Here is a 24,806-nt window from a genome sequence, read left to right as displayed (position 1 = left end):
GAGATAATCATTATGACTGCCCACACATCGAAGAACGCTTCCTATATGAAAATGCACAGGCGCGAAAACAACTCATCGTAGCACTGTCTTGATCATACTGTGCTGTCATCTCCGCGGACGCTGGCCCGAACGTTCTGTCTATCTTCTGCTTCGCCCTCGTCATAAGTAGACTCGCTCATGAACGGTGACCGAGCTCGGAGTTGACGTCCGTATATGAGCAGCACAACGGGTACTGCGCTCAGTGCAAACCCAATGAAGCCAATCAAAGAGCTAGCCCACTGGAATCCGACGTTCCTGTATAAGGCTGGTGAAGCCAAGGGCAGGAAGGCGCCGAATATATTCCTGCCGAGTGACGCCGCGGAGAGCGCGGAAGCAGCGTACTTTTCGTATGCATCTGCGAGGTAGTTGACGACTGCAAGGTAGATCGAGTAGATGCCAACGCCGACGACGGCGATACCGATGGTCGGAGCGATCCATGGGATGAAAGGATAGCTTGTCCATCCATATATGAACATTCCAGAAGCGAAAAGCAGACTTCCAGGGACGGCAAAGTATAGTCGGGCTTCGGGGATCGGTTTCCCTGGTGTCTCCTTGTTGCGGCTGGCTGACTTCAAATATAGCTTGTCTTGAATGGGGTTGAGGACAGTAGCAATAACGGCACCCGCAGAGATTGCGAGCTGTATCATACTGGTCTGGAATACGGAGAAGCCGTAGTTGGCCTGGAAAGTCTATGCATCGAGACGTCAGCGGCCAAGGCTGCATTGTACATTTCATACACCTATGCTTACCTGCGTGATACTAGACTGGAAAAGGAACAGGATGCCCCAGGCAAATGATACCTATCGCAGATGTTAGTGATATGTCCGTCAATGTCGCTGTATATCGCTAAATACCCAAATTGTGAATGAGATCACCACGAACTCAGTAACCAACATCATTGTTGGTCGCTTGAAGGATATCTTTAGCATGTTGAGTACGCTCTCTGATTGAAGCTCTGACTTCGCATAGGCGTTGCGACCCTGTTTGCGGAGGTTCTTTGCTCTTCTGGCAAGCACAATATCGCCACGAGTCTCCTTAAGAATAAGATAGAAGAATGGCAGGCAGCCGGCATCGAATATGATCTGGATGTAGTAGATCCAGCGCCAATTCAGATTTCGCTGTATCGCGCCTCCAATGAAGGGTCCGAGGGCGATACCAACGACGGACGTCATGCCAAAGATTGACATGGGCAAGCTCCGTTCATTTGGTCCTTTCCATATATCCGTGATGGTTCCACCGACAATGTTGATACTGACAGAGGAAGCTCCACCTCCTATGAATCGAGTAACGACGTACGTGGCGAAGTTTTTACCAAAAGCTGACGGAAATAGGAAGATGATGAAGAGGACATAAGACACAAAATAGCCAGGCATTCTGCCGGTGTTTTCTGTGAGAGGGACGAAGAGCAGGGGGAAAACGGCTGCACCGACATTCCAAGAAGCTGTTGCGAACGCCAGGTATGGGAAGCCATCGTTGCTGACGTTGAATCTTTCTGACATCTGATCATTCGCCGCGCCGTATGCTCCAGCAGGTAGACCGGTCAGGATAGATATAAAGCAGGTTGTGATGGTGAGTAGCCACTTGTACTTGCGAGACCAGTTGAATGGGTTCTCGGGATCATCAGGCCCATCCCAATCCACTATCTCACAATTGGTTTTGGTAGCCGAAGTTGAAGACCGGCTTGCGTCTTCCTCGTGATACTTCTCACCATCTTGGGGAATGGTCAGTATTGGCAGGCAATACAGGAACATGATGTGTAGCTACTCACCCGAGGGGGGCTCATTTATCGGCCCAGGACCGGCCTTCTTGTCTCCAAGGCCAAGCCCTCTCATGAAGCGCGAAGCCATTTTATGTGTTTATAGTGCAACTTTAATGGTAGGATTGGTTCTTCGGCCAGCCATATGAAGGGGAGAAGAAGATAGCAATATACCAAACCACCAACGAACAGAAAAGCAAGCTCACCTTATACCTACACGATGCCCTGTAACTACTGCTGTGTAATCACTCATGTGCCACGATGTAGGCGAAGACTTACCGCGAGCTTCCTAAGTCCCAAGACCACTAAAAGGTGAAGATGACATCAGACCAAGTCATCGCAGCAGACGTTGCCCCAGACAGACTGGTGAATCCGAACGTCCGTGAGACGTCCGTACACAAGTTTGTAGATGTCAACGAGATGCCACCGAAGGTGGGCGAAACAAAGATTGTGGGACGGCTCCGCGAAGCCCCGCTCTTTCCGCTGGTATACCTATGCTCCTATCGTGGTGTTCCGGGGCGCACATTCAGACATGTCGACATGTAGATGTCCCTGAGTTATGTGGCGTGGTGTGAGGTCGAAGGAAGTACCAACGGTTTATAAGAACTCTAATTGAAAGCTTAACATTGGCAACGACACCAGAGACACTCGAGGAAAGTGACTGTACCTTACCATTTGCTGTGCTTCGGTGAAAGGTGTGGAGTAACGCCTCACGATCTTGGACACGCTACATCACATTCGTGCGGATATTCGGACTACTGAGTTCCTGTACTTCACGATCCGCTACCTTACATCCGGCTGTCTGAATAATGTCTTCCAATAAGCATCACGATATGGAAAAAATCTTAGTTCGTGCAATGTTCCGAGTGGATAATGACGTAGTTAAGCTCACTAGCGCTGGTCAAGCCAAATTCATAACGTAGACATCACTGTGGGTTCCATTCAGATACACTAACACATGATGTTCAGATCGCGATATATCCCCTGAGCTCCCACAATGGGCGAAGTTATCGTCTGATATAATAGGAACACTCGTTCCTGGCATGGTTCTCTGTATACCGGCATTCCCGTTCGGTCAGGTGAGCACGCCAAGAATCATGATATCTCTATTTTGACAGGGATGTGCAATATCGCGTGCCGCGACAGCCTCGATGCCTACCGGGAACATCGTCGGATGAACATGTGGACAAAGTTCTGGCATCGGGTTCGGGGCGAACGCGCGAGACTCTGCGCACCCTCATGGTCTGCAATGCACCTTCAATTGTCGTTGAAACACGGTAAGCTGCGCATGAGTACAACCGAGAAGCGCAGCCGCAATGCCTCCGTCGATTGCATATCGTGGGACTCTGCGTGAGTTCCTGCCAAAACAGCCCGATCACTACCAAATGAGACTGCACGTGCATCGTCACCATCGTACCTAATGCCACATCATGAGCAATGCAAGGTTCCTTATTGATGCAATTGCTCGCTCATCTTACATCGATTACATCGGTGAACGGGGCGAGCATGTTGTGAACCAATACCCTCATACACGGACATACGCTACTCTGGTCAGCGTAATTACCAAGCAGCCTAGGGAGCGGTAGACTTACAGGCATCGATCTTCGACACTTGAGGTAATGCCAATCGGACCTTGTTTCTGTACAAGACAGGGTTCGCCTTCTGAAAGGGGTTACCTTCAAAGTATACTTCGGATAGTTGGTCCTTGTCTTTGAGCTCGGCTTCGATGTCGTCAAAGCTATCCAATTGACAATTGCTGGCCCATAGATTTTCGAGCTGCTTCAAGCCGCCGACGCCCTTCAAAGATTTAAGAGGGTTGTTCTGAACATCCAGGATTGTAAGATTAGGAGTACTAGAGAGAGGTTCCAAAGACGAGAGCATGTTGTCGGAGATGTAAAGTTCTTCGAGTTGAGGCAAATCCTCCAGGCCTGCTAAGGAGGTGATACGGTTGGCCTGTATGGACAATGTTTTCAGATTGGTCAGACTTGATAAACCAGCGAGCGCGGTGATCTTGTTTTGTCCAAGCCAAAGCGATTCCAGATTCTTGAGTTTATCGAGCCCAGTGATTTCCTATTGCGAAACATAAGCCCTTGGGAACAACGTGCGAATAACAGACTGCAACGCACCCGAATCCTGTTTGCGCCCAGCTCGAGATATTTAAGGTTGACCAGATCCTCTAAACCTTCGATCTTAGATATCTTATTCTGAACGAAATAGATGTGATGTAATTTCGTGAGGTGGTTCACCCGTTTGATGTGCTTGATTTTGTTGTAACTTAGGTCGAGGCTACGAAGTTCTGTAAAGGATTCCAAGCCCTTGATATGTGATATTAGATTGTCGTAAAGCTCGAGCTCTTGCAGAGTTGGCGCGATCTCTTCCGGAAGCTCCATCGAGTGTATGGCATTCTGTCGCAAGCAAAGTCTCTCTAATTTCTTGAAGCGTTCTAGTCTTAGAGCCGGTATGGAGGAGACTCTGCTATGTTGCACGTCTATTTCCTGCACTAAGGTTAGTGCTGAGGAGGTGCTTGTTGTTTCGGGAGCGAGCATACTTCTACATCGGGATCTTCTTGATCGAGGAGATCTGCGCGGTACTGGTCAGCGAGATACTCGCTATATCAAACATCACGCGCGGGCGTCTCACCTTCGTCGGCTTCAATCTCATCTACCGGTGGTGCATCTTCGTCGGAGTATTCGGGGTCTGAGAAGACCTCCGGGTTCACAAGAACAGCCTTTTTCTCCTTGTCGACTCGTAGTTTACCATCCCAGCCTGACTTGTTGCTGTGTAAAGAAGAAGATGAAGTTTCTGGCTCCATGACTATTCTCTATCCGTTCGCGGCCTGGATGGAATAGGATTCGTGATGAAGAAAGTTGACTAATCGCAACAACTTTGTGTATTTAGCGCTACAGTATGTCAGCAGGTACAGGCAGCGTGCAGCGTTATTGCCAATACAGGGTTCAAGATTCTTGACGTTTATTACGCAAAGTCGGCAGAGCACAAGTGCAAGCGTTTCAAGTACTTCATGCCTTATCCGTGCGTTAGAGTTGAGTGCCCATGCGGGGAGAACTTTGTCCCTTGCCTGCACTTATTAGTTGCTCACTAAGCATGGGGTTGTTAAAACGCGAATCCTGGTATCTCTTCGATTCATCACAAGCAACGGTAGCCTGTGCTGATAGCCTCAATAAAATGGACCCATTCAAGCGACATCTAAACAGGCGCACACAGTAACTCGAAGAGCCTGAATTGACCTCATGCGGTGATCTCGGCGATGGTTGCAGCTTTGTGGTTAACCATCTCCATCCTCGTGGTATCATGCGGACTGCGGCATGGGAAAACATTCGAGTGGACGACAGATGTACAGCACACCAGGCGCCATTGCCAGGACAGGAAGTTCATATTATGTTTTATTACATCCGCGAGACTTGCGGTAATTATTTTCCCACGGGAACGACTATATACGTGTACACATACAGGACATCGAAACGAAGGCAATAAAAGTACATGATGGTGATCCCAGAGACGACCTAAGGGATTGGAGGTCGACGATCTCAAGTGAAAACCCGGTCTGACCGCGCGAAGACTTTGACTCAGGGACGTGGTGCTCATAGTCAGTAAGGCAATGCAGATTCCACCCAATCCAACGCCACGCTCAAATGATTTCGCTGTCAATATCATGCTGACCTAGCCTCGCAATTCTGAGAAGATAAATGGGAAGATTACGACGCAAGCCTTCCAGAAAACGCCAACGCTAGCGATTGCCCTGAATGGTATCGCAAGGACACTGCCGGATGTGATGTAGATCCAAATGGAGTAAAGGGCGACAGCAAAGAAATGATAGATCAACACCATCGGCTGTCGTATTATTCCGGCTAGAAGACCGATTGGGCCATCGATGCACTGACCACCGAGCTGAAAGTATCGAAAGCACCCAGCCTGTAAAGCCTTGAGCTGAGGATCTGATATGGTGTTAGACTGTATTGAAGCCATGAAACAAAAAGATATGATATATGGACTTACCGTTCGCCGCGAACAATGCATACAAAGCCATGGCCAAAATGTTGATTGTACTCGAGAAGCTCTTCCTTTGCCAATGGAAAGCACTCATCTGCTTCAAGATCATAGGTGTGTCGTCCAGGTGTGGCACATTCTTTGGACTAAGAGCCTGCGATAGCAGCACAGCGTCATTGAAAGCCACAGTCATACCACCACCAGTCAAGGGATGACGCATGTTCATCGCATCGCCCAAGACGATCAATCCTGGGATCTTGTTCTTGGTCGGAGGGAGGAATGAATTTGGCATCGAGCGTAAGCGATCCTTCTCCAAGGCAGCCTTGAACGATGGTTGCACTCTGCTTGGTAATGACGGCAACACAACATTCTTTAAGTAACCTTTGGTGCCGCCATTGTGGTGGGATGCAGCGGCGAGATTTTCTGGAATATCACAGAGTGCTCTCGTCTCGTGAGTGCCAATTTGATAAAGCAGGACCGGGAAGCCGTCGTTAAGTAGGACGTGTCCATGGTTGGGCATAGGCAGATCCGCATCGATCAATTCCAGAGCCCAGAACTTCGACCGTACCACAGACGTGTCACTCCGAACTTCCTTACGGAACTTACTAGCATAGCCATCGGCCACGATAGTCAGATGTCCGAAGTAGTAGTCCTTGGCTCCGGCTGTCGTGCATTGTACACCAAGGACCTGTCCCGTATGTTCACTCCTCACAAGGTCCGTGGCGGTGGTCTCTACGACGGTGACGTTTGGACACCCCATAGCCTTTTCTCTCAACTTTTGTATGAAACGTCCATGATGGAAGGCGCGTCCTTCTGGTTTCTTTTGGCTCCTGCTGCTCTTTCCTCCCGCTGCACTTTCGTCCACCACGGTCGCAGTCGCATCTGCGGGGTATGGAATCGGGACCTCCTGTCCGTGATAGATTACATCGTAACCATAGACCTTGACGGCGTCAATGCCTTCGAGGCAGTCCTGCATGCCTAGCTTTTCCAGTGCAGCAACGCCTCCCGGCTGTAGCAATTCGCCGACGATACGATCCGGTTCCTTAAGCGACTTTTCTAGCAAAATAACACTGCGACCTTGATTGGACAGCGCCACTGCGATTGCGCAGCCAAAAACACCGGCTCCGACAACGACAACATCTGCCTCATGGTGAACTCGCCGCCGCTCTTCGAGGTGTGTAGCAGGTGTGGCTTTCTCAACCACGGAATCCAGTATTAGCGGCATGATTATGATACCTTGCCTGTAGATCGTATGCAATCGTTATCGTGAAAAGAAAATACGTAGAAAAGAAAAAGAAAAACGATCAGTCGGACATGTTTACCATGTGAACAGACGGGCGATTATCAGGTCGCTCGATCTATGAAGCCAATCGTACGACGATAAAATGTATGGGGATCAAGGGTCCGATTTCGATTTTACTAATTGCTCCATGCCGCGTGATGTTGATTCCTCTATCATGAGATATTATACTCCCCCACATAAGGTACTGCACAGTACAAAGGAGCTCGTAATTCTTGCTGGACCCCGAGCACGGCTAGACTCCGGCTCACGGGTCAATCAAGAATAACGCACCCCTTTGTACCACCCCCTTGTTTTTGGGGCGTTGGCGCGTTTCCTGCGTGCTGGCTGATCAACGGCATCTAGGATTATCAACAGATTTCATGCTCTTGGCCTGATTTGCGACCCGTTGAGTCTGACCGACCGAATAGTCCCAAGCGCACCACAAGGTAATGTTCCGCAGCACATACTGTACATACATGCATGCATGCATATCTTTCCGGATTATCTAGACCATGCAGATTCAGACTACTGTAAGCGTATAGTGCAAGTTCAGCACCTCCTAATGCATTGTGCATCTGCGTCGATCGCCCTGTGGATCCCTGATCACGACCAAATGTTGTTCGAAGATCCAATAATACACCATGATTTGCCAGTTTTTAAGCGAGTTGTCACTCGTCTTGTGGTCCTGTAGTCTGATCTGGAATGTGTGACCAATGTGCCAAAGGTACGCCGTATACGAAGTCGGCTTTCTGCATATCACTCGTTTGGGCGTGGCTGTTCCTCCCTTGATGGATTCGTGCATCCTTTACGGTGCCTCTGACCATACTTTGCACCGCTCATTTGCAGAAGCCGAAATTGCGAACGTAGCTCGAGGTCGGAGTCAAAGCTCTCTAAACTGCGAATGGCTAGATAACTATCCGGGGTATTGGTTTCCGACGACCCTTCCTCACTTCGCCGTCATGTTGTTGTGCGTGCTGTCAAGGGTATGCGGTGACGTCAGTCGATATTGTACCTACCCCTACTGTATAACACTAGAGCGGGCGCATTTAGATGAAATGCATGCATGTGCTAGCATACGACCTGATCCTGATCTTTGATTCAACCTTAAGCCACGTTCCTTGCATATCACTAACGCTGAAGCTACGAAGCTATCGAGGAACGCAAACGACGACCGTATCTGGCCCATCTCTCCGCTTTGTAACATTTTCTGAACATGGCGTCCTCTTTACAGAAATGCAAGGTGCAGAAGCAGGAGCCTCTAGTAAGCCGTGGCTGAACGTGATGCCCAGGAAGAGAGAACGTACCACCTGACCGCATGATAGGCGAGTGAAGATGCTCGATGGATCCGACTAATGAAGTAAGCCTTTACGGCTGTCGTGTGGCAAACCTGAATGGCAAAACTAATCTATTGCGAAGAAACACATACAAATCGGCAGATGGAAAGGTCTGCAACGGCTTGTAATATCAAATGAGCTTCTCAGAGTGCTGAACATCTGTAGACTAGGCAATGGGAAAGCGCCGAGAGGAAGACCAGACCAAAAGACAGCCTTGTTGATGGAGTTGGCATAGTCGCCATTCTACAGAAGGCCTCTGGACCGGAAATTCTCCTGCAGAAACAGTATCGAGTGAGTTCTACTCTTGACTCACGTCGTCCAACCAAAGACAATTTCTGACGCAACTCGTACGCAGGCACCGATAGATCGGGTGTCCATCGAAGTCCCAGCCGGCCTCATTGATCAAGGAGAGACACCGGAGCAGACCGCAATCAGAGAGCTCAAGGAGGAGACGGGCTTTATCGGCGAAGTGATCAAAGGACATTTAGGCGTAACACCGCTCATGTTCAACGGTAAATCCAAAAAGCGACTCAAACCAGCTTGCAGGCTGATTTATCCATTAGATCCTGGGTTTTGCAACACCAATACTTTCATGATCCATGTCAGCGTGGACATGTCCAAGCCCGAGAATCAGTCGCCAAAGCCCGAGCTGGAGGAGAGCGAGTTCATTGAATGTTTCTCTGTTCCACTGGCCAATCTCTACGAAGAATGTCGTCGATTGGAGAATGAGGGTTATGCTATTGACGCGAGGGTTGGTACATTTGCCGAAGGCATCGAGGTTGCAAAACAATTTCGTCTCACATAAACGTTGTAAATCGTTTTACGCATGGTCCCTATATGGGCGGAATACGAGACGCAGCATGCCCTGAATTCAGTCAATGGATAAACATTCGAAGCTTGCGCATTCATGATCTGTTTAAGTTTATCAAGCCGACAATCCCAACGTCGCAACATGTTCAAGAAAGTTGACGAGGCTCGGATACCTAAAACTCTGGACGGGCCGCCAACTTGCGAAGCTTAAGAAAAGTCCTGCGGAAGATCCATGAGCTGGGCCTCTGTTATATGGGTCGCAATGTTGAATTAAAGTCCTCATCAATGCACAAACACTGACCCATTCGATGCATTCGCCGTACAGTGAGGCAAGGCATCTTTACCCTTGCTACCTACTTTACTTGTACAGTGGGCCGTGAGACCGTTTATCCCGCCCGTCGGCTCGGTTCGTGGTTAGCGTACCTCGAGATCCTAACGGTCCGAAAGTCAAAAAATGATACATCCTTTTTTTCCATGGTACTTACTGACACGTGTGGTGGCTGCATAAAGCCTGTGATAATGCAAGGTCTCAATTGCTGCGAACGAATCGCAGTTACCAACGTAAGCGAATAAGAAAGTCCATGTACTCCAATTGGTGCGTTCAAAACTTGTGGTGCCTGTTTTCTCTAGATTTTCTAAACACGCATTTAGTGTTGGCTCATGCACACAATTGTCGCATGACAGGTGCTCTAAGCTCCTCCAACCCGGATTCAAGACAAAGAGCTTACACACCCTGACACCAAGCCGGAGATAGCGCTGCGCTGACCTGGCTTATATTGAGTCGGACAGGGATGGACAATCATTCGCTATACAGCTAATTTCGGACTCTGCAAAGAGAGTCGAAATGAGCTTGTGGGCCACCGTGGACTCGGAAGCTAACCTCGGCCCAGTGGATGTCGAGTAAGAGTCCGCTTCCGCTGGCCTCGCAGCTACCGCGATACATATTGATGCTGTATTGCATCCAGTACGGTGGGAACTAGTGCAACACAAGGCCTTAGTGGACCCCACGTCGACGCCACTAAAAGAGCACGAAGACGCTCAGATGCTTTGTAACCTGGTAGCTGATGCTGCTAGGATGTGACGCGTGCTTGGGTCCCGCACTTCTGTGCCACCGAGTATTGGCGTGACTCTTGCTAGCTTCCTGGAGGACATTGGTGACCAAAGTAAGATGCTTGAGCAGACTTGGAGTTAGGTGATTCCACCAATATCATCCATTCGCTGCGGCAATATCGCCGTGCGAAGAGTCTCTTATTTCCTGTGACTTTTCCCACGAGCCGCGACTGTCCGATTGCCAGACGGAAAATTCCTGCCGAACACTGAAAAGGGACAGCTTTTGCTCTGCACACGAAGATCTGGAACGGCGCCGTACAGGTGTACACCGGCGCTACGATTTATCTGCACAGTGCCCATAAGGTCAGCTCGCTTGGCTTCCTTCATCTGTCGATACAAGTATGCTCAAGCGCCTCGCGCCTGCAACTACTGTGCCTAACTTCGACCCTTGCAACACGTCAATGCACCCGCCTAAACCAAAGCGTGTACGTGCAGATGGGGCACTCTATTTGTGCTAGCTGTGCCCCCCATCGTTAGACATAAAGATATGGTCAAAACCTGGCATCATTCCTCATTGATCTCTCTCCATTACTACACGCTTCACATGTGAGGAGATTTCCCTGCCCGGTGAACCTGCACCTGTGCCCTCCCGCATATCATTCTTACTGTGGTCTGTAAGGGACAAACAACATCCTTGTCTGACAAGCCACACCTTGCAAGCTACCTTTATCTTGCAAGCCGCCCCGCTACGTTGTGTCCAGGATCTTGGAACCCACGCGACGTCTCCGGTGTAATTGGTACTTTGTTCTTAGAGCATGCAGCAGACTACAAATCTGCTCCGTCGCACCAATACCAATCGACCATTGCACGACATATTCGAAGACTACGATCAAACTTCGTAGCCTCTAACTACGCATTTCCTCCTCGTTTTCATAACGAATGCTGTGAGCGTGTCAACATCTGGCCGCACCGCAACTTTGCAAATGCGGCTGTCGTTTCTGACCCAATAACCTAAATCATACGCATGTCCCATTCGAATCCTCCTTCGCCAGTGCATCCTCGCGATTTCAGTACTTCATCACGAAGTATGACGGATACTCAATTGCCCCCAGTTTTCCCAGCTCCTTCATTTCTAGGCCATCCACAACGCTATCATGGCAGTAGTGGTGTCGTACATCATCCTACTTACGGGCCTATGGACACTGGACCAGGGAGACAAGGGATGCCACAATCGTTTCCCATCTTGCCTCCGTTAAAGCTATCTTCGTCAACGCCACGAAGTAATGCTCGTCAGGCTGTCCCCATATCAACACTCCTCTCGGATCCTCCCTCGGCTCCTCATCAGAGGGCGCTCCCCTCAGCACCGCACTACTCACCTGAGGTCGCCCCGAGTAGCGCTGCTGCCGCTACTGAGAGATCCGCATTTCCTGTTCCATCAGGACCTTCATTTCCTTTGGTCACTAGGAGAACGTCTGAACAGTACCAGCTCCACAGCGATGCAAGTAATTTTGTGAGGACCGCATCCATAAGTGGCGCTACTCAGAGTCCGAATTACACTTCGGGTAGCCCTTCTTCGGCATCTATTGGGTCGGCGTGCTCTCCACGCGCACCTCGTTCAGTTGTGTCTGGCAAGTTTGAAGCCGTGACTTCACAAATCAGTCCTGTGCCTCAGGTGAGATACACTCTTAGTATGCGTCAACAGCCAATAGCTGCTCGCGCCTGCGGTTTCGGTGAAAGGGATCGCCGAGTCGTTGATCCTCCACCAATTGTGGACGTCTCTCTTGTCGATAGAGAAACCGGAGACAATGAAGACGAAGCTCCGCACGTCTATACGACCTTGCACTGCACCATAGTGCATGCGGATACGCTGGCAGATGCGTCTCAGATCGAGCAAAGTCGAACGGACATGGCCATGACACAACGCCTGATGGGAACGTGTGTTGCTTCTCCATTTCCTGGGAAGGATGAAAGCGGCCGCAAAGGCACGTTTTTCGTCTTCCCAGATCTATCGTGCAGGAGTCCAGGCAAATATCGATTCCTGTTCAGGTTGATTGTAGTCGACCCACTTCATTTAGAGGTTGGTGGTACAACCAAGATTCAGACACAAATCTACTCGGATCCCTTCGAGGTGTTCAGCGCCAAAGAGTTCCCTGGAATGCGCGCGAGTAGCAGTCTGTTGAAAACACTTCGCAAACAAGGTCTCAACGTGGCTGTGAAGAAGGGTCGTGAGGCGACCAAGAAGAGCACACGGAGAACACAAAATGACGGAGATTACAGTGAAGATGAAGAGGACATGGTCGAGGAAGAAGACGACGAAGGTGAAGGTGAAGGGCGAGACACCAAGAAAAGGAAGAGATCCGCCTGAACTCGAAGCGACTATACTTGATTATAGATTTTGTATGTTTCTTCTTTCGTGGATATATGGGCATTTGTTTCCTGTTCTATTCAGAAGCTACAAAAGAGCAGGATACACGCATCAAGTTGTGGTGCGATCCAGCGTGTACTTGAGGGGAACAAAATAACGTTTGAGGAGGACTCCGGCGCACGAGCTGCTATTTTTCGATGTCACGTTCAACGACAGGACTTACATGTAAGCGGGCAGCCCACTTACAATCAAAGGGTCAGGCTTGCCCTTTTTATGATGCATTGTTTATCTACTCTCCTTCCGTCAAATCTTATCTATATGACCTTGCGAACCAAGCCTTCTCGTGGCCGGACTCCACTTGTGACATGGAATTGAAGAACTCAAACCTACAGTCCTTACCAGAACATCACCTCCTGATACATACGAAAGCTAGGTCATTACTACAATTCATCAGGCTCTCCGCTGGAATGCAGCGCGGTGGGTTTGCATGCTCAGATTCACAACACGAGCAGTGTCGTCAGCTCTCCAATAGCAGCATCATGATGCAATTTCCGAGAGCCTGGTCTATTAAATGAGGGTGGCGCCACCGCATCGTGTCTCCTGCGACGTATGGGGCAGAAGATTCCGGAAATACCGTCACACCAGCAGCTGCAAGGGAAGTAATATATATAGTGCATTCGACATACTGTAAATATGATGGACCCGCAGATGCTATGTACGGTACAAAAGCGGAGCCAGCCCCTGTTCTGGATTGTGCAGCCAGCATCGGGTCCCACAAACCGTAGGTGAAGTCATTGCTCATTGACAATGGCAAGGGCCTCTCTACGAGTCTTCAAGTCCTTCGTACAACTTCAGGCCCCAGTTGCGACTGGGGTTGTTGTAGCGGTGAGTCAGCTTCATTCCAATGTCAGCGATGACCTCGTAATCCTCTTCGTCAAGCTCGCATGACGGGCTGTCGAAGTTCTCAGAGATACGGTCAGGATGCGCCGATTTTGGTATGACACTAGTCCCTCTGCTAAGGCCCCATGCCAGCGCAACCTGCGCTGGCGTACAGTCGTGTTTATTACCGATCTTGATGAAGTCTTCGTTTCTCAGCAGCTGCGGCGGGCCACCGGCCGGCTCACCGTTGTAGATCGGATTGGATCCAGCCAGAGGACTATATGCTGTGACATGAATGCCATGAACCTCATGGAACTCAATCCAGGCTTTCTGTTGGAGATATGGATGCAATTCCATCTGATGTGCCGAAGGCGGGTGAGTCGTGCTGTTCAGCAACAGCTCCAGTTGCGCTGGCGAGAAGTTGGCAATTCCTATGTTACGTGTCTTGCCAGATTGGAGGAGTTGTACCATAGCTTCCCAAGTCTGGAGAAAGCTGATGTCGTAACCGTGCTCGTTAGCTGCCACAGGCCAATGCATATGGTACAGATCCAGATATTCGAGGCCGAGATCTGTCAGTGTCTTGTCGATTCCTGCCTCGACTTTGTCTGGAGCGTGGCTGGATCGAAGCAATCAGAAAATAATGCAACAATCACATCGACCTGTCGCTGTTTCTTACTGGTCATTCCACAATTTAGATGTCACCCAGATGTCGCTACGCTTCAGACCAGCTTTCGAGAGCCCATCCGCGATACCTTTACCTACGTAGGGCTCGTTTCGATATATGGCTGCAGCATCGATATGTCTATATCCGGCCTGGAGCGCGAAACACACAGCTTTGGTTGCATTCTTCCCCTGGAGATTCCAGGTGCCAAACCCAAGGTGCGGTATTTCGGCTAAGGTCAATGGCTGTAGAGGTACCTGGGTGTCGAGGGATTGAGCATGTACAGACGTCAAAGCAGTGGCAAGGAAAGCGCAGAGTAGATGCATCTCTAAGCACTTTACGACTACTACGAATATGATGTGTAGGGTGAGTAGATAGTGAGATCGACGTCGCAGTGAATCTCTATTAGACCCCGAGCTGATATATACCTTGTCAAAGTGGCATAGCTATCTCCTTATCCCTTGAGAAGTGATGTCATGACCTCTGCACATCACGCGAATTGTAGCTAAGGTATACAGATATCACGTATGTATAGCGTATAGCACATATCACTTTGACCCCGCAGCTCTCGCCGCGGATGTCCGAATAGAGCAGGTCGTGAGAGGTGATAGGCGAATCATCATGGCCTGCCTTCCAGTGCGTCAGGGTCTCCATTGCGACGTTCATGACGGACCACACGATTGCGCTTCAGGTCTGCAGGAACACTTTGAAAATGCACCGGCATCCCCGTAATAGCAGAGCAGTCCGTACCAGCGACTCCCATACTTATGATATCCAAGGAGTGGTTGAGGTGCAGTAAGGTACCTTGCCGTGAACACTGCTGTAGCACAGTACAATAAGCGATCTACCCCACAAAGATGCCTCAAGAAGAGCGGTGCAAACGAAACAAACTCGACCCCATCGAGCCCTTGGACCCCAGGAATCAAAAAAAATATGTCCAATCGCGAAACGCGAACATTCTTCTTCCCTTCCCCCTTGGCGTAAGTCAAGAAGGCCACCCTAAGGTGCTAATATAACCAAGATGAAGTATGTTCTGGTATCCGGAGGTATGTTGTAATGTTCCCATGTGGTCTACATGGCTTTTCTGATCGTCAAACAGGTGTTATCAGCGGCGTTGGCAAAGGCATCATTGGTATGCTTTTTTATTCTATATCACTCGGAATATGCAACAAAGTATTGACGTGCTGAAGCCTCGTCGACCGGCCTGCTACTCAAGACTATGGGTCTTAAGATATGTTTTCACTTCAAAAATGCGCGCATCGCCATCCGCTGACCTCTTGTGCACGTCTCTTCAATCAAGATCGACCCTTATCTGAACGTGGATGCCGGAACAATGAATCCTAAGGAGTATGTGCTGCCATTGCCTCGGCGTCACATTTCATATCCATTCTGATCTCCAATCAAAGGCATGGCGAATGTTTTGTACTGGATGACGGCGGCGAAGTCGACCTCGATCTGGGCAACTACGAGCGTTACCTCAACATTACCCTCACGCGTGACAACAACATCACCACCGGAAAGATTTACCAGCACGTTATTGAGAAAGAGCGAAGAGGCGATTACCTCGGCCACACTGTCCAGGTCGTCCCACACATCACCGACGCCATCCAAGACTGGATCGAACGCGTTGCCAAGATTCCTGTAGATGGAACCGGCGAGGAGCCCGACGTCTGCATCATCGAACTGGGTGGCACAGTCGGAGATATCGAGAGTATGCCATTCGTTGAGGCCCTCACGCAGCTTCGAGGTCGGGCTGGAAGGAACAATTTCATGCAGGTCCACGTCAGCTACGTGCCTATGGTGCACGGTGAGCAAAAGACCAAACCTACACAAATGGCCATCAAGGCTGTCCGCAGTGCCGGTCTTATTCCTGACTTGATCGCCTGCCGCTGCGAGGCCCTCTTGATCCCGCTGCGCACACCAAGATCGCCCGTTTCTGTCAAGTTCCTGTTGACCAGGTTCTGGCTGTCAGAGACATGCCTAGCACATATCAAGTCCCCTTGCTTCTCGAAGACCAAGGTCTGGTGAAATTGTTCAGTGACGTCCTTCGCCTTGACCAGGTCTCGATCAACCCAACTCTTTCCGCCAAGGGCGCCCAGATCTGGGAAACCTGGAAGGATCTTGCTTTAGGCTTGGAGCGTGTCTATGAGACCGTCGAAATTGCTCTCGTTGGAAAATACCTCGAGCAACCGGACAGCTATTTGAGTGTCGTGAAGAGTGTCGAGCACGCCGCTATGCGCTGCAAGAGGAAGCTCAAGATCATCTGGGTCGATTCCGAACACTTGGAGCCGCAGACGGAGAAATCCAACCCTGCTGGCTACCACAAGGCATGGCACGATGTGTGCACAGCATCTGGAATCCTTGTACCAGGAGGATTTGGTTCCAGAGGTACTGAGGGCATGGTTTCAGCCGCGAAGTGGGCTCGTGAGAACGGAACACCCTATCTCGGTATTTGCCTCGGCATGCAGATCGCTGTCATCGAGTTTGCACGCAATGTCTGCGGCATTCCATTGCCGGTGGCTTCCTCTGCAGAATTCGATGCCAGGGACGAAGACCGTCTCATCATCTCTATGCCAGAGCACCACACCGGCAAGCTAGGCGGCACCATGCGTCTGGGCCTCCGTCCGACTGTGTGGCAACCAGACACCGAGTGGAGTAAGCTCCGCGCATTGTACGGCACGCAGTCGTCGCAAATCCTCGAGCGTCATCGCCACCGCTACGAGGTCAACCCCAAGCACATTCCCGCCCTTGAGAAGAAGGGTCTCACATTCATCGGCAAAGACGAAACTGGTGTCAGGATGGAGATCATCGAGCAGAAGGATCACCCTTGGTTTGTTGGTGTACAATTCCACCCGGAGTACATGTCGCGCGTGCTCGACCCAAGCAGACCTTACCTCGGATTCATCGCTGCAAGCGCAAAGATGCTAGAGAAAGTCACCGCTGAGACTGCCGCTGCAACAGAAGCCAGCCTCGTCGATGGTATGTCTGTCGTAGGCGAGGGCCACGAAGTCGCATTCTAGAGCATGAGGCGATAGTTTCCTGAATGGTTCTGGTATAAACGGTGTTCCGAAAAAAAAGGGATGATGGTGACCGAGGATTCCCGGATGCATTTTGGTTGGAGTTGGATATTTATATGGTACTAGTATCAGTACATCATGGCTTACACGATACATCGAATAGACTCGAGTACTTTTTTAACGAGAAAAAAATATATATGAATTCCAGAAAGCTTGCTCTTGACTTGATTTCGCTCAACATGGTTGTCCGGAGCTTGTTACTGTTAATCTCACGAAGCGGGGATCCTGACCACTTCACGCCTGGAATCGCGGGAGCAAGCAATAATGATTGAAGTAAGATCACCTTCTTTTCCGACGATTCGACAATGGCTGGCAATATGAAGCGACTCGGTCTTTCCCAGCTACACAAGGCTAACATTCGAACCGTCCCAATATTAGAAGTACTTCACTTCGCAAGCCAAACCCTTGACAAACACCGCCATAAGACTGACGTGCAGGCTTTCTTTAGTGGCGGATCACACGACCACAGCGTGGGAAGCCAGTCAAAGGATCGTCGTCCTCATGCTAAGCTATCGTTAGAGAGTAGAACCAACTACAGTAATTACTCTACTGTCTGTACTACGGCAGCTGGCATTGCATAATCGAGTCAGTGATAAATGTACTTAAATAAGGTAAGCATTGGCGTTAAACTTGTGCGGACCACTCGCGCGACTAATGGAGAAGGAGGGGCCCGTGGGTGGGGCTTTCTGTGGTGGATCTTTGGCTTGATGAGGTCGGAAAGTGGGACTTTTTTCACTACTACAGTAACTACCGTACCGTGCGGCGGCATCTTAATCCTGGTCAGTAGAGAGACTGTGGACGCAGAGGCTGCAGAGGTCCGGGCCGGACTCCGTTGTCTTTTCCACCGCGAGCGAGCTTTGATTCGGCTTTGTCGACATTCGTCAATGGAACAGACAAAGCAGAAGTTTCGATCCCAGAACTCGGCACTCTTCACGTAGCGGCAGCGGGGCCCAATTCATGGAACGGACCCGGTCCGAACCACCTTCCCCCTTCCCTCTCTTGGTCAAGGCTCCTCGATGAGCCTCTACTTGAGCCTCAACATCAGAAGGTCAGAGACCTTTAGTGGCTTGCGAGGAGAAGAGGTGGGTAATTAGGTTCCACGGATTTCGTTCCGCGTCGGATCGGCACGGCGCAGTGCTACTGCATCCATCAGCATGGCTGTTGACTCGTAGAAACAGATAAAAAAAATACTTCTGTTTATGTACAGTGCCGGCCGATGCATGTGGTGCGGTTAGTGAGCTTTTCTGGTTCTACTGTACAGGTGTAGCCGGCCGGCGACTGAGTCGGAGAGACGGAGCTGCTCTATGGTTCAGGCTCGGCACTTGGACGTGTAGAATGAGCAGGTACATAGGTGCCGTGGGACGGTGCGCTTCGTTTGACCTGTGTCGTGGTTTTACACGCACTCGCTGACGGCGATACTTATGCCACCTACTGTGCTACGATGCTCCTAAGAGGACAGAGTCATTGTTGGTGCCGATTTTGTATATGCTAGCTATCTAACTAACGACCAGCTAATGGGGACGTTTATATCTTACGTGAATGCTGGCCTTTTCCCCTACTTCTTTCATAATGGAAACCCTCGAAGTGATATAGAAAAGCAACTCTCTCTCTCCAGATGATCCACAGGCACAAGAGGCCAGTTAGCCAGTAATAATCCTTAGTGCCTTTTAGCGCACACGCCCTATCCATCAATGGCCGTGTGTCGATATCGCCGTCGATATCGCCGTGCGGAACATGAATAAAAAGTTGCTGAAGTCAGGAACGCCAAAGGAACCCCAGATGTATCAATACATGTCTCCGTGCAAGGTAAAGCAGGAGAAGAAGAAAAGACGGGCCACTGCGCTTCGCTGCCAAAGAATGGCTCGGTCCCAAATGACTAGGAATCACCCCTGCGTCTCTTTCGCTTCAGGCTCTCGCGCGCCTCCGTCTCCGCACTCTCGCTTTCTCGTAGACTTCTCTCACGCTCTACTATGAGTGACTTCAGTGTCTTTCTGCCCTTTCGTGTGCTTCTCTCTTCCTCGGGAGCGACGAATCGGTTGACTTGTCGATGGTCCAACACGCGCTCTTCTTTGTCGGCCTTGCCTTCGCGATCGGTCTTGGGCCAGGGGTAGCCGTATAATTTGCTGTGGCGCTCGCAGCGCGGACATTCGCGTCTGGTCTGATATGCTTCAAGCTGGACGAATGCCTCGTCGCATTGTTGGCATTCTATCCAACGTGAGTAAATTGTTGGGAGAAGACGTTCGGTTAGGGTGTAATCTCCTGGTCTGCGAGGATTGAGGCGGACACCGTCTTCGCCTTCAGTGGAGGGAGCGACTGAGGATTCAACGGTTGGTATCGCTAAATGTCTAAGATTGCGCGAGGACTGGCGTGTCAGGAACTTGCGCTTGTACTGCCGCTTCACGACGCGGTGGTGTTCGTCGTCGAGCTCGTAGCTGTCAGAAAGTTCGGTGAGATCGGACTCGGAATCGTCTGGCTGCTTTGGAACTGTTTCGGGTGCGACTGCTGCTCCAATTTCTGCTGTTTCTGCTGTTTCTGGTGCTTCTGGTGCTCCTGCTGCTTCTGCTGCTTCTATATCAGGCAATTGTGTCATGACTGCAGAGTGAGACACGTCCAGGTCTGTCCCGGGGGTCTCTCTGGTATCTATGATTATTTCGCTCTCCTTGCTTAACACCGGTTGAACCTCTAGCGTATCTTCTTCATCGTCGTCTCCGGCTGCGTCGTCCATGGAGGTGATGTCCGTGGAAATAGATACTTGGGAGCCATCCACAGTGGAAGAGCCGGGTGAGTGCGATCGGGAGGTGTCGTTGGCGGACGCGAGCTCCAGCGGTCGACCTCGCTTGCTGTATGTAAACTTGTATTTGACGTTGCTTGCGCTCTTCTTCAGACCACTTCTGATGAAAGCAGGTATGAAAGCAAACGGACTCACTTCCCTGCCGTCTTGGGAGACCTGGTTTCTCAAGCCAGAAGTGCCAGGCTCCGATTTGATGTTTTGAGATGTAACAGGGGTGGAGAAACGCGACGGGCTATCGCCTGACGCTCTTTGTCGCTTGGCAGGCCTCGGGGGTGTCGCTTCTGGAGTCAGGATCGGCGCATGCGTGTCTGGATCGAAAGTGTATTTGCGCTTCTTGGTGCGCAAGGAGTATGATTGTGGTGTCAAGTTCGGGTTTGTTTCACTCTCCGCGTCAACTTTGGATTCGTGCTCGCCATCGTCGACGCCTTCTTCGTCCTCATCCTCTGAGTCGCTGTCCTCGGCCTTCTTGGTGGGATCCCAGCCATTTCTCATGAAGCGCTCACAAGTCGCACATAGACATTCGCAATTATCATCCCCAAAGTAGTCTTCTCCATAAGTCACAGTGATCTCTTCGCCCACATCAATGTTCTTGACACTGACTATTTGCATGCCATGTGCACCTGTTGTGCTTAGCCTTGCGTTTGCGTCGCAGTCGTGATTTGCGAAACGAGCTGGTCCGAGAAATAGCGAAGGCGTCTTCTTCCGGCTGGACATTACGATGCTGAAGTCGCGCTTTCGCACGTCGAGGTCACGTTCTTCCTCCTTGGTCATGGCAACCTGAATTCCACTTAAATAGCGAATGACCTCCCCCTTCTTTATCATTTTGCGTGCCACAGTCGAGGCTTCATGGGTGGTGATTTCATAACGGTTGGTGGTGCAGACCTCAAAAGGACAGTCTGGAAGGTAAATGTTGACATACTTCCTCAGATGCCTCTGGAAGTGCTCCTTCTCGTCGGCAGTGGAAAGACTGCGCAGGTAACGCTGAATACCGGGAAGCTTGAGCAGAGCCTGCGTCGCGGCGATCGGATCTTTGTTGAGGACGACGTGTTCTTGTAGAATACGCGTGACATCTTCTTCCCTCAAACCCCGCGAAGCATGGTAACCAGGTCTCAGTTTTCTGATCGTTGTCCAGTAATACACCTTCAGGCACACGGATCAGCATGTTTGCCCAAGGCCCTGGACACTTTGATACATACGCGATCGACCAGCGCATCAGTGATTACATCGTCGTAGTTCGCCAGCTGTTGGAGAGTGAGGCCGCCCTTCTTCGCCAGTGCCTCCTCCAGGGGCACATTGTTCCTAGGGGGCATTTCGCACAACCGGAACTCCGTAGACCGCGCTAAGCGCCAATGCAAGAGAAGAAAGAGATTCTCGAGAAGGACAAGGCGATCCTAGAAAGACAAAGAGCCAAAGAATGGTATGTTTGGGTGTGGGAAAATCAGCAAAGGGGGAAAGTGGCGCAGTGAGGCTGAATAACCTCTTCTGGGTGCCCAGGGATATAGAATATTAGTAGTGAGAGGATGCGCCGCGAAGGATCCAAGGATGGCGGGTGGAAATAGAAATGTCCGCAGAAAGCGCAAGGAAATGACACAATTACTCCTCAAAAGCTAGCCACGCTACGAGACATTATCCTCACCGAAGCCAGGGCGACGACAAGAAAACCGTGTGAATGAGTGAGTGAAGGAGTAAGTGGGCGTGTCGCGCCGCGCGCCATTAAAGTACAGTACAGTAATTTACTAGTGTACGACGCGGGCATTGGCAATTGATGCGATAACCTCAAGGCAATCAATTCGAGTCGTATGCCGATGCCTGCACCATAATCTCCAAGTTCGACTTTACTTTGACAAGTCCTAAGATTTCATTTTATCCTTGCCCTTGAGTGCTCGCATTCTGGACACGATCGATACTGTCATTACTATGCTCGACTAGCCAGATTGGAACAATCAATGCCATTCTTATTTACTAGTAACCTACCTTACTGTCAAAGGGATACAATATGGACAACTCCATGGACCCGTGCCAAGCCATGGGCCGGCTTCTGTCACGTGTCCGTGGCCATGGTGTGGTCGTACTTGTTCAACATGGCATTGAACTGACTTTACTAACACGCTACTCTGTTGCATTTTTTTACTTATAAAGCAGATGCGCGAGGGCGACAGTCCGGAAGTCGACAATGTCCTCTAAGACAGTCCCATCTATTGTCAGGCTCAAGCGAGGCAATGCATTACGAGAATAGTGCATAAGTGCCTCCGTAGCATTCGGAATGGCAATATGCCTCAGTGGTATCTCACGCAATTTGATTCGATATCATGTATGGGACTGGCCACCTGCAAGCGCGTGGTGGTTGCTTGCCGATAAGATCTATACTCGCAACTACGACTACATGAAACATCAGCTCGACCGCTATAAGCGCAACTCCAAATTAACTTACGACGGTATTGCTGGCAAAGCTGTGAGCTCATGTTCTTAGGAATGGCTCTCACATAGAGAACCATCCCAAGCTGAATTCTTCGAGTTGAGGGATCTTTATTCCAAGTTCTAACCTTGATACATGCTGGTTGTAAGAGCCGTTGTGGGGGTGCAAAACTTCGTAGTAGATTCACGATTAGACGATACAGTAGGTATACGCTCATAAGATGCACACTGTAGATAAGTGACGGACGGGCCTCCGTACCTGGTGCCTGCCAAAAATACAGTACCTTGCAGCGGATGCCTGACATTCTTCACTAGAGTAAGGTATCCGCACTGCAGCTGGACTGACTTGGCCCTCATGGCGCTTGAGCTTCGAGGCACGCCAAGCCTCAAAAAGTGTCACATTCCAGTCGCGAACGGCGATCACTAGGTCATAAGAACGCGCACGTGCCTAGTCAAGTTTTATTCGCAGAGAAGCGCAGTGAATGGTCATATTGGCTTGGCTGACATTGTTGCAGCTTTGCTGTGCCAACCCTCAAAAACCCCCACCCCGCAAAAGCGGGCGTTCATGCTGTTGCGCTTGGGTTCAGGTTGTTTGTGCTCTGCTTCTTGGTCGACCTTACCATCCACGTACCATTTTGCTCCAGTAGAATATTACTGACCACTCTACCCTTAACCTTGGTCTTGCCTTCTTTGCTTCGAACCCTGACATCCTCTTGTAGTCGCGCTCGAGAACATATCTGTACCAGGTCGGAACTGCGAAATCATGGTGAGTTTTTGCACACGGTCAGCCGTGTCCTACGCCTATATACATGCGCCAGTACTACCATCACCGGAATCGTGTGCTTCTTTTGTTCGTGGTAGCATATGCATGCTGTGCAGGCTATGCGGTCAATAGTCGATCTCATTCGCCATGCTCATTTGACTTGTCCCAGAGACTTGCGTGTCGCAACGATTCATTCTTCCCAATGATCCCGGCTAACAGACGACCATCAGGCTACTGGGCTACCAAGCGGTTGGGAGGTTAGACACTCCAATTCGAAGAACCTCCCTTATTACTTCAACGCATCCACCAAGGAGAGCCGATGGGAACCCCCTTCAGGCACAGATAGCGAAACTCTCAAGCATTACATGGGCACTTACCACAGTTCTGCCAACCTCAGACCCGATGGTGCTGGTGCACAAGAAGGCAAGATCCGTTGCTCACATTTGCTTGTCAAACATAAGGACTCGAGGCGTCCGTCGAGTTGGAGAGAGGCGCAGATCACACGAACGAAGGACGAGGCCATGAGCATCATACTCGGTCACGAAGCCCGCATCCGAAGTGGTGCCACGAGCTTGGGAGATCTGGCTACCACCGAAAGTGATTGCAGTAGTTCCAGAAAGAGAGGCGACCTGTAAGTGACACCCTGAGGCCGAGTCTGCTTGGACGTGTCTCTGTTCCATTACTTTCGGCGTTGCTCGTCACGCCACATGTTGGCCACCCACTCACACTTCCATCCACAGGGGTTTCTTTGGCAAGGGCGATATGCAAAAAGAGTTCGAGGATGCTGCCTTCGCACTCAAGCCAGGCGAGGTCAGCCATGTGGTAGAGACAGCGTCTGGTTTGCATCTCATTGAGAGGTGAGTGACAATGGCGGTCTTTGTTCTTCTGCGACCTGCCGCTTTCCGCTTTTGCCCTGCGTTGGTTCATGCAAGCTGACAGTCCTTTGTTTAAGGCTTGAGTGAAAACCCGCAGGCCGGTTTATCCTTTGCCTGCCCTTGCGACTCCCAGAACACCCACGCTCTCGCATACACCCTCCCTTCCATGTATCATCCACTCTACTGCAGCTGTATATGTCGTTGTTGGCTTGCAGGTGATTACCATCTTTGTACTTTTTGCCCTTCCATTTTAGCCGAGGCAGCACTTTCCATATGTACTGTTGTTCCTCAAAAGCAAACCACGTATCGGCAATATCACGTTGTCTCCTTCGCGTTGACTTACACCACATCCGAAAACCGCCGTTGTCCACATCTTCTTGGATCCCGCGTTCCTATTGGTCGAGATTCAGGGTGGTACAAATGCATATCATAGAAGAAGCCTGCTTGGTCAAAGGAGACCCGGTAAGACAGTATCGGTCGTGTGGGTACTGACCACGCTTGTGACTTCAGGTATACAACAGCCTAAGACCTTGAGAGCACTTTGATTGCCAAGCTTGACTTTGTTCATGTGAATGGAAGGCGCGTCATCAGATGTAATAATTACTGAAGAAACACCTCATAGAACTTGCATCCTGGTTAATATTACCATCCATCCCACCTGCCTTGTATTCTTCACTTTGCAACAGCATCACCACGATCCACCA

At 50.3% G+C, this 24,806-nt stretch overlaps 10 protein-coding genes across 12 annotated transcripts; 5 read left to right on the top strand and 5 right to left on the bottom strand.

Moving 5' to 3' along the window:
* Positions 1–92: 92 nt before the first annotated feature.
* On the bottom strand, positions 93–1,886 carry AAFC00_005861 (uncharacterized protein; the record flags this gene model as incomplete). Its single annotated transcript, XM_069345711.1, has 4 exons — positions 93–728; positions 789–839; positions 894–1,750; positions 1,808–1,886. The coding sequence occupies 4 exons, from the start codon at positions 1,884–1,886 to the stop codon at positions 93–95; spliced, it is 1,623 nt and encodes a 540-aa protein (XP_069197914.1).
* A 1,434-nt stretch (positions 1,887–3,320) lies between these two features.
* On the bottom strand, positions 3,321–4,607 carry AAFC00_005860 (uncharacterized protein; the record flags this gene model as incomplete). 2 transcript variants are annotated; one of them, XM_069345710.1, is made up of 5 exons in its annotated part: positions 3,321–3,337; positions 3,388–3,865; positions 3,922–4,290; positions 4,344–4,375; positions 4,436–4,607. In XM_069345710.1, the coding sequence occupies 5 exons, from the start codon at positions 4,605–4,607 to the stop codon at positions 3,321–3,323; spliced, it is 1,068 nt and encodes a 355-aa protein (XP_069197913.1). The 2 variants fall into 2 exon arrangements, with proteins under 2 accessions (XP_069197913.1, XP_069197912.1); XM_069348277.1 differs by lacking the exon at positions 3,321–3,337 and having other exon boundaries at positions 3,368–3,865.
* Positions 4,608–5,473: 866 nt separating this feature from the next.
* AAFC00_005859 (uncharacterized protein) lies at positions 5,474–7,025 on the bottom strand (the record flags this gene model as incomplete). The annotated part of the gene is made up of 2 exons (XM_069345709.1): positions 5,474–5,748; positions 5,810–7,025. The coding sequence occupies 2 exons, from the start codon at positions 7,023–7,025 to the stop codon at positions 5,474–5,476; spliced, it is 1,491 nt and encodes a 496-aa protein (XP_069197911.1).
* A 1,270-nt stretch (positions 7,026–8,295) lies between these two features.
* AAFC00_005858 (uncharacterized protein) lies at positions 8,296–9,221 on the top strand (the record flags this gene model as incomplete). 2 transcript variants are annotated; one of them, XM_069345708.1, is made up of 6 exons in its annotated part: positions 8,296–8,343; positions 8,405–8,439; positions 8,499–8,526; positions 8,582–8,707; positions 8,772–8,928; positions 8,980–9,221. In XM_069345708.1, 6 exons carry the CDS (start codon positions 8,296–8,298, stop codon positions 9,219–9,221), a joined length of 636 nt encoding a protein of 211 aa, XP_069197909.1. The 2 variants fall into 2 exon arrangements, with proteins under 2 accessions (XP_069197909.1, XP_069197910.1); XM_069348276.1 differs by lacking the exon at positions 8,499–8,526 and having other exon boundaries at positions 8,629–8,707.
* Positions 9,222–11,300: 2,079 nt separating this feature from the next.
* Positions 11,301–12,641, top strand: AAFC00_005857 (uncharacterized protein; the record flags this gene model as incomplete). Its single annotated transcript, XM_069345707.1, has 1 exon — positions 11,301–12,641. One exon carries the CDS (start codon positions 11,301–11,303, stop codon positions 12,639–12,641), a length of 1,341 nt encoding a protein of 446 aa, XP_069197908.1.
* Positions 12,642–13,463: 822 nt separating this feature from the next.
* Positions 13,464–14,507, bottom strand: AAFC00_005856 (uncharacterized protein; the record flags this gene model as incomplete). The annotated part of the gene is made up of 2 exons (XM_069345706.1): positions 13,464–14,136; positions 14,197–14,507. 2 exons carry the CDS (start codon positions 14,505–14,507, stop codon positions 13,464–13,466), a joined length of 984 nt encoding a protein of 327 aa, XP_069197907.1.
* A 695-nt stretch (positions 14,508–15,202) lies between these two features.
* Positions 15,203–15,454, top strand: AAFC00_005855 (uncharacterized protein; the record flags this gene model as incomplete). Its single annotated transcript, XM_069345705.1, has 3 exons — positions 15,203–15,227; positions 15,281–15,313; positions 15,372–15,454. 3 exons carry the CDS (start codon positions 15,203–15,205, stop codon positions 15,452–15,454), a joined length of 141 nt encoding a protein of 46 aa, XP_069197906.1.
* A 60-nt stretch (positions 15,455–15,514) lies between these two features.
* On the top strand, positions 15,515–16,209 carry AAFC00_005854 (uncharacterized protein; the record flags this gene model as incomplete). The annotated part of the gene is made up of 2 exons (XM_069348595.1): positions 15,515–15,528; positions 15,588–16,209. 2 exons carry the CDS (start codon positions 15,515–15,517, stop codon positions 16,207–16,209), a joined length of 636 nt encoding a protein of 211 aa, XP_069197905.1.
* Positions 16,210–19,134: 2,925 nt separating this feature from the next.
* AAFC00_005853 (uncharacterized protein) lies at positions 19,135–21,359 on the bottom strand (the record flags this gene model as incomplete). Its single annotated transcript, XM_069345704.1, has 2 exons — positions 19,135–21,189; positions 21,246–21,359. The coding sequence occupies 2 exons, from the start codon at positions 21,357–21,359 to the stop codon at positions 19,135–19,137; spliced, it is 2,169 nt and encodes a 722-aa protein (XP_069197904.1).
* Positions 21,360–23,227: 1,868 nt separating this feature from the next.
* On the top strand, positions 23,228–24,189 carry AAFC00_005852 (uncharacterized protein; the record flags this gene model as incomplete). Its single annotated transcript, XM_069345703.1, has 4 exons — positions 23,228–23,230; positions 23,458–23,858; positions 23,968–24,084; positions 24,180–24,189. 4 exons carry the CDS (start codon positions 23,228–23,230, stop codon positions 24,187–24,189), a joined length of 531 nt encoding a protein of 176 aa, XP_069197903.1.
* Between the last annotated feature and the right edge of the window lie 617 nt (positions 24,190–24,806).

Source organism: Neodothiora populina, assembly GCF_041146345.1.
Source record: "Neodothiora populina strain CPC 39397 chromosome Unknown canker_contig_6, whole genome shotgun sequence".
In the NCBI taxonomy this organism is placed as follows: domain Eukaryota; kingdom Fungi; phylum Ascomycota; class Dothideomycetes; order Dothideales; family Dothioraceae; genus Neodothiora; species Neodothiora populina.
This window is presented reverse-complemented; position numbering and strand designations above follow the sequence as displayed.